Source organism: Lagopus leucura, unplaced genomic scaffold (assembly GCF_019238085.1).
Source record: "Lagopus leucura isolate 7727_CA_CO unplaced genomic scaffold, USGS_WTPT01 Super-Scaffold_741, whole genome shotgun sequence".
In the NCBI taxonomy this organism is placed as follows: Eukaryota; Metazoa; Chordata; class Aves; order Galliformes; family Phasianidae; genus Lagopus; species Lagopus leucura.
In genome coordinates this window covers 9,549,187-9,563,128 of record NW_024962256.1, presented here as the reverse complement: position 1 = coordinate 9,563,128, position 13,942 = coordinate 9,549,187, and the positions used below count along the sequence as shown (strand labels likewise).

Below are 13,942 nucleotides of genomic sequence, written 5' to 3'. Positions count from 1 at the left end.
ACCTAACCTATGCCTTCTTATGGTATTATGCCATCCTGATGTCCTCTTTGCACATTGCTGCTGACAGTAATGTGATAGGAATGCATTTCTCAGTAGAAGACCTTTGGGTTCCTCAGACAACAGATTGTATTGTGGTAAAAAATTAAATTTTGGAGGCATTATTTTAAACAGGAATCCTTTAGTTAACATTTCTGAACTTCATTTTACTGCCCCACGGTGCAGTGTTTAATAACCCATTTTCATACTCAAATGCCTCTCTCATCTGGCAGCTTTGATGCTTGCATCAGCGTTTGGTTTAAAAGGTATCTACAGATCATAATAAGTTCTTTTGCTCTCTACCTTTCCTAATAAAAACATTTCGCCACGCTTTTGTTCATTCCTGTTTGCAACAGGTCCTCAGAAGTACTCACATCGTTACTCTAGTCAGCAATGGCAATGCATCACTGGGAGAATGGAAAACACATAAAACACAAATGTAATTTTGTTCTACAGCACGACACTTCAGAAAAGGGAAATTTTCTTTGAGCCATAGCTTTTTGTAAGGTGTAGTGTGCTGTAATGACAAATGTACAGCTTTGATGTTTCCTGCTCCACCCGACCATGGTACTGTAAATCAGCATTTTGCTTTTTCATATTCCTCTGTTATTAAAGCTTGTTGTAACCTTGTTGAAGACAAACATAGGTTTGTTCTTGAAAGCAGCGCATCTTACTCTGCTGTCTTCCATAACAGGGGAATTATTGTGTTTGCAAACAAAAGCTACATTGTGGAGCCATTAGAAGGTGCTACAAGTGAACACAAGATCTACCGAGCAGAGAACTTGGAAATCATTCCAGGGTCCTGTGGCCACCAGCTGGACATCTCTGCCATGAGGGCCGCTGACACATCGCACCGCTCTCCAGCTGGCAGGGTAGGTGAATGCTGTGCTTTTGTGTTTCTGGTTTGTTAAGTACCTTCCTGGTAGCATCTCCGTAACACTGTCTGCCATAACTCTCTTTTCCAGACTCATTTCCTATATCCCTACTGAGCAGACTACTAAACCACAACACTTCTGTTGATGGCACGTGCTTAGGAACATGCCTAAAGCTGAGCACATGCTTACAAGATTTGCTTAAGCTTAGTTACTTTTTCTTGCTCCCTTATTGCTTTTTCTCATTCTTTTTGGTAATGAGATAGCACAGGAAAAGTTTCATACTACCATGGTAATATATTTTGCTTCATGTATGATTATAGCAACAATTTAGGACCCCATAAGAACACTGAGCAGTGTCTGGAAAAGTTCTTGGCCAGCCGAGGTGGAAAAGAACACGAGAGCTGTGATGCTTTGAGAATAGTGTTTTAAAACCTAAATGAACCTATACGTTCTTACAGGAAAGTATCCTGTGCAGACAAAACAAATTCTCACAGTATTATCTTACAGATGTGTTATAGTAATTGTTTTTATGTAAGGAGTGCACTTAACGTGAAATGCATCTCGCTAATGGAAACACTAGAAAATGAGCTGAAAACCATGAAGAAATACTGTAACAAATTAATGTGCATACTGGATATGGATTGTGGAAAACACTGTTTTAGGTGTCCAGAAATCATACAGTGATACAATTCTGACCTCATATTTCATTAAATGTCACTTTCTGTGTTTCATAGTTACGGGTGCTACTAAGCCCATGTATCAAGTTAATTGTGAAGGAAAGCAACCTAAATGGCATTACCAGATTTTAGTTATGTAGTGGAATTAAAATATTTTGTATTTTAGGAATATCAAGCGTTATCTGTCCAAATTTCCTTTTGTTAAAAATATATATATATTATATAAAACCCTATATGTGGGTATATATAGGGTTAGCTGTTACAGATGCAACTTTATGGGCTAAGCATTTTTCTGAAAAGGTGTGAAGACTGGAGGTTGAAAGTGTTGACAGTAATTTATGTAAGCTTTCTTTATGATTTCTGCTTAAATAGTCCATATTAATGCTCGTTAATATCATTAATATATCTGTGACATGAGCCCCTTCTGGGAAACACAAGATAGCAGAACAAAGCCATGGCCTTCCAGCCTGCCTTTCTGTAAGTGCAGCTCTACCAAAACGGGCTTCCTTACAGTGACGTTTCAAAAATAGGTTCCTCCATTAAGCTAGAGTGTTTCACACCCTAAAAACTGCATTTTCAAATTATTTCATGTGTGTGGAAATGAACTTTTTTGAATCTTTAAGGTTTCCCCAAAACATTTGGGACATGCAAGTGAGGTTTGGAGAGGCAATCTGTAACGCCAGGCAACTGAAATGAAAAGCATACACATAACTATATGATACATTCAAAACAATTTCACCATTACCCTCGTGGTTCTCACATTCTGTTGATGGCTTCAACTATGTGTTATAATTCACCTTACATATCTGAAAGATATTGTTGCAATGGTTCACTGGGCATAAATATGAAACCTGTCACCAGCCACATCACAGAGTTGGGTAAAATGCTTGTAATGAGTATGCTGGATACGCTTTTAATGTATGAATTCTGGAAGTTGTCAAATGTAATATGTGGACTGAATTTTCACATTTCGGTGTTGTCATCAACTAAGCAGACTGTCAGGATACACTGAATAATGATGAATTGCAAATTATTGAGACACAAGGCTGCTCCACATTATGCTGGGTCACAGAAGTAAGCACAGTGCCGAGTTTAGGGCATAATGAAAATTTCAGGTTTCTTGGCAGGCTTGAGGTAGTTTTTAGTTTATTTCACTGGCCTTTCACCCATCTGCATACACTAAATGCTTGTTGAGCAGACCTGAAATGTTAGATCAATGTAGCACAAATTTAGACCAGCCTTTGGGTTAGATATACGTACGAATAAATGATGGAGAAAACAATAGATTCAGCTTCCCATGTCCAAATGTGAGGTTTGCTGGATCAAGTCATCTGACTTGATACAGCAGGTGTGGGCAGACACATTTTGCTCCGTTAGTGTTGTGTGTATATAAATTCGGAGTCATTTTATAATGCAGGGGGCCCTCAAACTGTAGCAGGGAGTGTGCCAACCAGATAAGCTCCATTGGTATGGGATCCTACAGAAAGCAATTCCTGCATGTAATATAGTTGCTATATTATGGCTTTTCTCTTTAGCCACACAACAATTTCAGTGGTCCTGGTAGATCAAAGATCAGCTGATCCAGGGAATTAGATCACAGAGAGAGAGTGAGGCTGCAACACTGCACTGTGAATCCAAGCTAAGCCAGTTCCCAGGCAGGGAAGCACTGAAAATATATGGTGTTATAGGACAGCAGTTTTGCAGTAAGATCAGGTATTGAAGAAGCAGGGGAGCAGGACAGTAATCAGCTGAAAAAGGTGTCTTATCTCCCCTTGTGTATTTCTGTCATGGCTGTATTATTGACTCTTCATTTTAATTCTGAGTGATTAAATCAGGCAATGGATTGTGTGTTGATGCAGTTGGCTGCAGAAAGCAGATTGAAAGAAGCAATAATTAGGTACATCTTGTAAATAAATATCATATCCAAGGAATACACATAGCCTTTGGGCAAATTGCAGGGATGGATTCGTTATGTTAATCAGTCACCAGAGGCTAATATGATTACAGCCTGCTAGCCAACTTCTCTCAGGCTAACTCTCTCCTGTCCAAATAATTTTGCTTTTGGTGAGAAACGAATGGCTTATTGACTAGGGTAGCAGAGCCCTTATATCTTTGCACCTGGGAGACATCTCAGTTTTCACTAGAAGACCAGAGGCATCTTAGGGGTAAGTCTCTAATCAAGACTGCATAATAAATTTTGAGTTTATATTAGATTTTCAGTGTCTGAGGGACCAGCTCTATCACAAACAAAACCCACACAGTCATTTGCCTTCCATAACACCTCGCTCATGTCTGATGTGTAGTGGAGAGGTGAATCAAGCTCTACTGAGATCATTCACACCCCATTTACTGCTGGTACAGAAGCTGCAAAGGGGATGTGCTGGCTCTTGGGTGTCCTGCTGCTTGATGACCTGCATGGCAGAGGAAGCACCAGGTCCGTGCACACATCATGCCTGCATTGTGGTGATGGTTGTGTCCAGTAGAACAAAAGAAGATGGTAGAGAACCCAGTACCAAGAGAAGTTACAGGAACATCTACATGTGCTCATTTGCTAGGCCTGCAATAAGTCTAACCACACGAAGTGCAGCTGATTCTTAGTTCATTAATGATAGCTTCTAGTGCTTTCTCAGAAACAGTCTAAATGGAAATTAATGTTTTCCAGTTATTGTAGTTAGAAGGCTGTGTAGCTCTATTAAACATGAGTGTTTCAACATTAGAATGCTGTAATTAGTGAGAGTTACATCTTTTATTTTCCTCTAGGTATTCCAAATCAATCTGCAGATAGCAAGGAGAAACATTTTGAGCACATCAGGAAAACTTTGTAAAATTTGGCGGAATGGTGACATCCAGTATTGACAGAGTTTTAAAAGGGATTGCGCAGTTTGCCTTAGAGACCATTTGCTTTGAGAAGTTCTGTTTTGCTTTAGGTTAAAGAGCATCATGGTTGTTAGTAGGTCATGCAACTGCTGAAGTTGCTTAAACTCTGGCACAAAGATTGGGCGTGCTGCTGGAACCTCTGTTTCCTAACTGTCTTATTTCAGAGACATGGGAGAAATAATGCAACAGATGCTCAGCTGGCATAAATCACAGGACTTTAATGGGCTTCAGAATGTCTCTTAAATTAGGGTAGCAGAGGAGTTCTGTGATTAGTAATATTACAATATTTTATCTTCTTGAAGTAAGCATTGTACTTCAAACCTGCATTTAGAACTGCTGGTAACGTGACTAGCTCTTTTATGTGAATATACAGATACAAAATTAAAAGTAAACCAGCCTTTTTTTTTTTTTTTCTTTTGTTTTTTTTAAGCATTACAGTTTTCTACTCTGGACACTGACAATTCATTTAGGTAGATTCTTTTTTCTGCAGTTTTGGTCTTGTTTTTTTTAATTATTATTATTATTTTTATTTTTTCTATGTAATTGTTCAGTTGACCACTTGATCTCTCATTTGCTTGACTCAGTATTCCTTCGTTGCTCGTTTTTCATAGTAATGTTTGTGCAAAATGTTTACATAAAGTCAATTAATAATTTCTTTAAGAGCACCTTGGAAAGTTCTTTCCACTGGAGATGATGTTCTCCTGTAAGGAAAGATAACTCCAACATTGTAAGTGCAGAAACCCAGAAGGTTGATCAATCCTTTGCATCATTTTTCTCCTTGTGATCGAATCTCAGTTGTTTGGTTTTGGGTTTTGTGGGTTTTTCTGTGAGCACCACATAGACAATTTCTGTTGTGTAGGTTAAAGGAAGGCCGGAAATCTGAGATGTGTTGCATCTCCTCTTGCAAGCACTGTGTTGAACTGGGGGAAGAGTTGATTCCAAGGGTCACTTATTACAAAAAATAAAAAAATCCAACAGAATACTGTTTTCATCTTTTTTGACAGTACAAGAGGGAGACTCTGAAGACAACAAAATATGTGGAGCTTGTTATTGTAGCAGATAATCGTGAGGTAAGAGACTTAAAAGGACATGGGAAACACAGGTTGGAAATGAGTAGCTCTTTTCAGTTTCAGTATGGAATTATAAGGAATGTGCTTCAGATTTAAAAAAATATATATATATTGGGGCTTTCACATGTCATGCTTCTACAGAGCTAGGCAATAGAAGGCCCTTGAAGATAGGGTTACACTGATAGCTCTTTGTACATCTCTCTTGCAATATTTCATAAGGAATGTGACACCCACAGGTAATTGGGATATCTGTCGGTAATTCAAGATGTGACAAATGAAAATTCACAGCCCATGAACTGATTGTATCTTCACTGCATTCTGTGACAGCCCTTGGCAGGATTGTCACTGTTTGGAGGTTGCTGTGGGATCCTGCATTTCCCTTTGAAGTAGTGCTTTACCATCACATTGCATGAAGCCTTCCTGACAGTTTGGAAACAGAGCTATGGAGCGAGGAGCCAGGACAGGCTGTAGAAATGTTCCAGTCAGTTGAATGGCAACCAAAGATATGAAGTCTTGGATTTAATTATTTTGCTACTTGCATTTGATTTTCATTTGCAAATGTGATGGTCTCTCACTCTCCTTGAACACAGCTAGTTAGGGAGTAACAATGGCTCTGCTGCCAAAGCAGTGTACAGGAAAGTCTTTTCATTTTCACAAAACATCAGCCCCAGACAGATTGCAATATAAGACTTAAGGATTTTAAAGTCCTTATGTGAAAAACAAATCCCATCCCATAGCCTGTGCTTATTATGCACCACATCCTGGTCTCCCATGGAAGCCAGCAGAAATGTGCAATTGGGGATTACAGAGGGTGACTAAGGACCAAATATTGCTAAGTGGCTGCTGTGGGAAAACACTACTGTTTGTGCTGCTAGAACATTGATCCTTTATGTTCCAAGTTTCAGAGACAAGGCAAGGATGTGGAAAAAATTAAGCAGAGGCTGATAGAAATTGCAAACTATGTTGACAAGGTAAGAACATGAGAATGATTTCTCTTTTTCAGAAGTTATTGCACTTTCTGAAGGAAAAGTTCATCTCCAGCACTTGTTGGAAAATCTTTGTATTCACACAGAGGGTGGTGAGGCACTGGCACAGGTTGCCCAAGGAGGCTGTGGATGCCCCATCCCTGCAGGCATTCAAGGCCAGGCTGGATGTGGCTCTGGGCAGCCTGGGCTGCTGGTTGGCGACCTGCACACAGCAGGGGGTTGGAACAGGATGAGCATTGTGCTCCTTTGCAACCCAGGCCATTCTGTGATTAGTACAAATTAAGCTTCTAAAATTTACATTTATACCTTGTATGAAAAGAAAAGGAGCTTAAAGCTAAAGCCTCCAGGTAAGAGCGAGTCACACGTTTCTTACCCCTTCCTTCCTACAGTAGTTGTTGTCCCCAGCCCAGCTCCCCATGTGCTGGTAGTGAAATAATGACAGAGGAAGTATAGTTCAGACCAGAACTTAACAAGTTCTCAAGGACATTAACTCAAGGAGAAGCATTTGTGATTAAAAACAAGCTGCTGAAAACACCTCCACCTTTTGCATAATTGTCTGGCTGACTTATTACTGCAGGACAGGCATTTATATGTTACCTGCTCAAAATTAATTTTGCATGTTATGATGTATTTATGTTTCATGCTTAATTTATGCTCAGAAAATGGCAGAGTTATCCAAATGGCTATAATGCATATAAACAAGACAAAGATCTAGTATATGCTTTTCTCAGATTGTCAGCCAAATCTCAATTTGATCCATTCCTGAGTCCTTCTCTACTTTATTCCTACCTTACAATTTTTATCTGCTCCATCCCTAACGCTGCACCTGCTCCCTCCTTGTGGCAACGCTGACATTTAACGCTGTGATAGCAGTGTCCAACAGTGCAACAATTGTTGTTTCTGTTTTCTCTTTAGTTTTATAGGCCACTAAATATTCGAGTAGCCCTGGTCGGAGTGGAAGTGTGGAACGACATGGATAAGTGCTCTATTTCTCAAGATCCTTTCACCAGCCTGCATGAGTTTCTGGACTGGAGAAAGCTAAAACTACTACCTCGTAAACCCCATGACAATGCACAGCTAATAAGGTAGAGTTTATGCTATGAATAACATTGGCTGGATTGGGTTCTCTCAGCTGTTGGGGTGGTCACTTGTGCTCCTTAAGGGCTGTCTTTCCTCTCTGCAATCACAAAGTGTTTTGCTGAACCCTTCAGACGCTCCAAACAAATCTGCTTCCTCAGCAGTATCTCTTAGTTCTAGAGCTTTCCTGGATACAACACACGTGGCAGGCTGGATATGTAATAAGCAATATTTCAGGTGTGAATTTACAGTCAGTTTAAGGCTATTTCAGTGTAAACTGTTACTGAAGAAGGCAGTCCTGCCCTCCCCACTGCAGCAGAGCTGAGGGGATATTATTGTCGAGATGGTATAGACATCTTAAGGTTGGGTTGAATGGAGCTTTGGGCAACCTGATCTGGTGGAAGCATCCCTCACCATGGCAGGAGGGCTGTACCAGGTGACTGTAAAGCTCCTTTCCAACCCAAACCATTCTGTTATTCTGTCATCTGAATCTTGTCCCTTAGGAGAATGATCTCAGTAAAAATTCAAAATGCATTCTGGATAGGGTAATTGATTTCCACTTATGACTTAATGTTTAAGTAACCTTTTACCTGGCTGCTCAACAGTAGGAAAAAAAAAAAAAAAGGCAAAACCATGAGTAAGAGAAACACCTCTGTCTCGAATCTGTCTTGATCCAGGTGTTATTTCAACCAATGAACAATCCTCTCTGCTATAAACAGACTTAGTAGTTAAATGGGGTTCTCTTTACTCACTGCATTTATATTCTGGCATTATTGAAACTGCCACAAATCATTTGATTACTCTGTATGTGTATTAATACTTGGCTTGCAAAAACTAAATTCTGTGCTGTGTATTACAGCAAGTAGCATATAAACTTCCCATGGCATTAAAGTAACCCTTCCTTGATTGAGAGAGAGTACTTTTATGTTTGCATTTCTATTCCCAACTTCAATCAAGGAAAAGAAGAGTCACATTACAGAAGTAAATCCAAAGGACAGTGATCAAATGGATCTTTTTCATAGCAGGGATTCTGTCACTGTCAGTTTAGCAAGTTGGCAAAGCTAATCTGCACATTTTGTTGTTTTCAAACCTGCAAATGTCTGGAGCTGACACATCTGAAATGGGATACTTGAGGCTGGCAGAAACACAAGACTTTAAATAATGAGGGTGATATCTTGGCACTGAGTGGTGACTGTGCAATTCTCCTTTTCCTTTTCCTCCCTCCTGCAGCGGGGTGTACTTCCAGGGGACAACCATTGGCATGGCTCCCATCATGAGCATGTGTACTGCAGAGCAGTCTGGAGGGGTCGTCATGGTAAGTGGCAAAAGCACAGAGCTGGAACCTCTCCCAGCTGCTGCAATGTGATCTCAAGTGTTGTAGTGCTGCGTTCAGTACCAGAACGTCAGCTCCTTTTAGTCACATTTTCAGTCTCAATAATATCCGTATCAACGAGCAGCTTGAGCATAAGTATTTTAACTCATAGTTTGCATCATGGAAAGCGTAAAACTGAAATATGGTGTTAAAACATAGCATGACCTTCTTTCAAGAATCCTCTGCTTCTGGTCATTGTTACGTCAAAGGAAGAGGTGCTATGAAGGAAGAGAACCAGAGGATCTATTTGTTATGCACCTGAGTATACTAGTGTTACAGGCAACAACAGGTCTATCCTGAATCTTTTATTACATTGATTTTATTCTGTATTTGCAGAGTTCATTATGTAAGGTATTACTTTCCATCTTTGTAGCACAGTGTTTTTGTTATGTTGCCAGATGAGTATAAACAATAGCAGCATTTATTCCACCTAAATCTCTTAGAGAGTATTACAGGTAGTGTTTTTAGATGCTGGATGTGACCAACAAACAAGCAGCCATCTTAGCCAATATCTGCTAGTAGCTCTGGGATGCTTTCTTGGGGGGGGGGGGCATGGGGGGAGGGAAATGTAAAAGAATGGTTTGAATTTTGAAAGCAGTGTTTTGTGCAAGGGAGGGGAAAGCAGTTTTGAATTAACTACGCTTTTCAGTACATGTACTTGAAATGAAATAAGATGTGTACTCAAAAGCTTGCAGGCCACTAATAGGCTCTGCTGGTAGCCTCAGCTCAGCTCAAGAGCCGAAAGCCAGGAAGCCCTAAAAACCTCAAAGATGTTCTTTATTTTTGAGTTTGTGCTGGAAGTGCCTGAAAACTTTTGGTTTTTTTCTGTGTTTTAGTCTAGGCTTCCCTCACATTAGTTGATTTAGTCATCCTCTCCTGTATCTGTGAGGAGGAGCTGAGGAATGCACTATGCACTGAGTTTGCATGGTCTCAAACCTCCCAGTTCTTCAGAGCACTGCAAGGCCAACCTGGAGTCCAGGACACCAAGATTTTTGCCTCAGGACAATCCACACAGCAGAGTGCCCCCAGAAATACAGCTCCTTGAAGCCAGTGTGTTTCTTCTTAACTAGCATCCAGGCTGAGCCTGGCCCATAATGAACAGTTCCTTTGTGGTCTCTGAAACAATCAGGCAAGAAGCCATTCATGAGATATGATATATTGATGATCCAGACTGGGAGGGTTTATGTGGTGAGCAGGAGAGATGAGGAGTAGGAAAGATCGGGGAAAACAATCAAATCAGGTGGAGAAAGTCACATCAAAATTGTAGAAAATACAAAGGCTTCAGTCTCTTGTTGGCTTTAGACCAAGTCTCTAGTTTGTGTTTGTTACAGCTTTTTGTTGTGTATCATGAGGTTAGGTATGAAAGGAAAAGGAGGCAGAGAGGAAGGGAAAGTTGCAGAAGTCTCCCAGTGCACTTCCAACTCTTGGCAAAGACATAAATGAGCCACCCGGCCCCATTTTCCCCACTCCTCCCTCAGGGTAGCAGTCACTGCTTTGGCTTTATCTGCAGTTGGTCATACTCTTAACAATGACTGTTTGTTCTTTTAATTTATAGCATAAACTTTAAAATACGCTGCAGTATTTTACAGCAAATCCCATCCTCCTCACTCTGGAAACTGGTGTTTAAAGAAAAACAAAACAGGGGAAAAAAAAATTCATTCCAGTAACCGAAAAAGAGGAACCAGTATTTCTTTAAAGTGTTCCCAGGGCTCTGACAGAGAAGAGACTGATTCATATGTCCAGGAGAAACCCAGGGTCTGTGGGGAAATCGTAACCAGGCTGCAGCTTCAGTGGAACGCGTTGTTTCCCAGAGACTCCCACCCTGGTGAATTGAAATGTTTGAGGTGCAAATTAACCTGAGGCTTGCACAGCATAGCTAGGGATGTTTTTCTTCTTCAAGCAAGTCATCAATAAGGAGCCGAATCCAAACCGAGCAAATTCTCACGCTAAAACCCAGGTGGGCAGCTTCCAACCTCACCCCTCTTGATTAACAAAGGTTGATTCAGGTATGCACAGAAAAGTCTTGATACATACATGCAGACAAAAAGCTCTAAGTCTGGAAAATGTGCAAATGAAATAGCTTTTAACATGGGAGGCTACGGAGTTGTAACATCTCAACACTGAACGCTGAGCAGCCCTGATAATTTCATAATAGCCATCCCATCCCTAACGTCCAACCTCAGAGAGTTCCCAGCTTTGAAAACAGTTCAGAAGGAAGAGAAAATGGAGCAAGTGCATGAGAAACCAAATGAGATGCTTTTGAATGTAAATTTGGGAAGAGCAGAACCATGCATGATCCCGATCCTTTTTGCAGTTATCCAGGTCTACCATAAGATGTAAATTCCACTTGAATTCCATACCTAATTTCTATAGACCTTAGTAGGCAGTTAAGCTAAACAACTGTGGAACAGAAGCAATGAATGGCTGAAATGAAATTAAAGGTATATTTTTGAAAACTTACATTCTTACAATGGAGTGAACTTGCATGAAAAGTACAGGGATTGGGGTATGAAAGTGTTCTAGCTGTAGGTGACAGTATTTTATTACTGAGGTTTCAACTGAATCCCACTGGAATGAAGCAGAGTTCAGCTGAAAGCAGCTGCCTGTTTTATGCAACATCTTTTAATGTCTTAACAATGGTTGTGAAACTGTTTGGTAATGACTTTTACTACTCAAGTTAGCTTTAAAAGTAGGAGGTGGAATAAATCAGTCACACTGCTATTCATTTCTTTAGTAGTTGCAATACTTAAGTGGTCTCAGTATCAAATGGGGGACATCTTACTGTTTGTTTTGATAATCTCCATTTATGCTGCCTTCAAATAACCTCTGTTGCTGAGACATCACATTCCTTGTTTTAAAAACCCACTCCAGAAACTGATAAAATTGCATTCCAAGTGGATCTGAGCTAGTAATGAGAACCGCATGGGATGTAATAATTGTTTGCTTATTCAAGTCCCAAATTACATTTCAGGTCATTTATTGCTGCAGTTCTGAAGTGGACAGCATGAACTCTTATTTCTATTTTTAATTGCCAGTGCTGGAGGTGCTCAGATGAGCAGAGCCCCTTTGTAATACCAGCACAGAGCCTTGCAGACTGAGGAGCTGATCTCAGTTTGTTGTCTATATGGTTGATTCACAGCTCAGAGGAATTGCTGAAGCTGGACAACACAGCAGTAATTTCAAGGCATCCATCCATTGCTTCGCCAGTAAATTATGTGGAATTATGTAATTGTTTTCTTAATCTTCAGTACAGGATTGTTTTCCAGTTGTGTGAGGGGTTGTGTTCTTTTTAGGACACCAGATTCAATTGAACTGAATACCCTAAGTATTTCATAATTTACTGTAAGAACGAAGACAAATCAATCAGTATGTGACCAGTATCTAGATAAGACATCTCCATACATAGGCACTGTGCAGGAGTAAATATTTTCCTGATTATTACAGATTATTTTGCTGCATACGTTTCCATGTTGATCCTTTTCCTAGGACACGTGGTGCAGCTCCTTTCTTCAAACAAACATTTCAAAAGTTAATTGCACACCAACTGGCTGTTATGTTAGTCACGACATTTTGATACTGTTCTTTCTTTTAATTCAGGAAAAGCAGGAAAATCTTTTGTTAAAAGATGAAATTGTTTTGGGTTTATTCCAGCTGAAAAAGTAGTTCCTTGTTGTTGGAATTCAATTGTATTCTCTTTTTTTGAAATTATTCTTTTTTCTATATAAGGATTGAATTACTGAAAATATCAGCACAGCCAGATGGAAGGAGAAGCTCTTAAGTCATGGAATCATAGAATGGCTTAAGTTGGAGGGGATCATTTAATTCCAAACCTCTGCCATGGGCAGGGCTGCCAACCACCAGACCCCTCCCCAAGTCATAGATTAAAAGCTTCATTTATAGATAGTTGATGTCACGGACGCTTTTACCTTTCACTTCTTTTTAGTCTGAAGATTGACTTAGATTATACCAGGAGTTATTTAAACTGAATATATTCATATATGCTTTTAGAGCAGGCAGCTGTACACAGTAATTCCATTTACTGACTGATAAATACTGGATCATGCATTTATATTACATGTTTATGCCTTTGGGGAAAGATTTTATGTGAGTACAGTGGATATTTTTTCCCTCAAGGAAAGTGATCGATGTGGAAATGTCTCTTTCTTGTGGTTCAGCCAAAACATCAGTCTGATCAGCAGCTTTTAATCAAACAGTGCAGGGAATTTCTCAGAAGTAGTTGTCCAAAAAATCCAGCATTTCAACAGGGAATAATGTTAATATTTCGATCTTGATACTTGCAGCATTTTGAATATTCATAGGTGTTAACTGAAGGGCATTGAAGATTTCATCTTGCTTTGTTCTTTAATTTAAAAAGCAAACAAAGAAACAAAAAAAAATCACATCACACTCATCCTCTCCCATAAATGATTGCCCTTCCCCATGCTCCACATCTAAGTTACTGTTTTCTGCCACTGCCATGTCTTGGGAAGTTTGGGGAGTTTTTCAGCAGGGAAATGTAAAGCCCTCAATAAAGATATGGCCCATATGTTCAAAGTTGCCTGATGGCCTTTAATATTTGATGTGCTGAGAAAGCTGGGTGGCCAGGACGGATAGGCTGCTCTGAAAATCCCAATCTGCTTCTGGTATTCATGAATGGATTTTAAATTGTGTGCTTTTAACAACAGTATTACTGTAGCTGGTAAGTTCATAAAGCATTATGAGGAATAGGACCTTGGAATGGCACTGTGTATTTTTAGTTGCTTTCATATTTTGACCACTATTATATATATATATTCTTTTTCTTAAGGATCATTCAGAAAACCCTCTAGGTGCAGCAGTCACCCTGGCTCATGAGCTGGGCCACAATTTTGGGATGAATCACGATACGTTGGAGAGGGGCTGCAACTGCAAAGCATCTACTGACAAAGGAGGTTGCATCATGAACCCTTCTACGGGGTAAGTGTGAGGGGTG

At 39.9% G+C, this 13,942-nt stretch overlaps 1 protein-coding gene across 1 annotated transcript in view; it reads left to right on the top strand.

The window, feature by feature from the left end:
• The window catches only part of ADAM12 (ADAM metallopeptidase domain 12), a 167,805-nt gene that overhangs the window by 105,995 nt on the left and 47,868 nt on the right, over positions 1–13,942 (top strand). The window contains exons 6-11 of the mRNA XM_042863889.1: positions 731–908; positions 5,470–5,535; positions 6,435–6,506; positions 7,437–7,606; positions 8,829–8,913; positions 13,778–13,926. Coding sequence (XP_042719823.1) covers positions 731–908; positions 5,470–5,535; positions 6,435–6,506; positions 7,437–7,606; positions 8,829–8,913; positions 13,778–13,926 — 720 coding nt within the window. The remainder of the gene's footprint in view (positions 1–730; positions 909–5,469; positions 5,536–6,434; positions 6,507–7,436; positions 7,607–8,828; positions 8,914–13,777; positions 13,927–13,942) is intronic.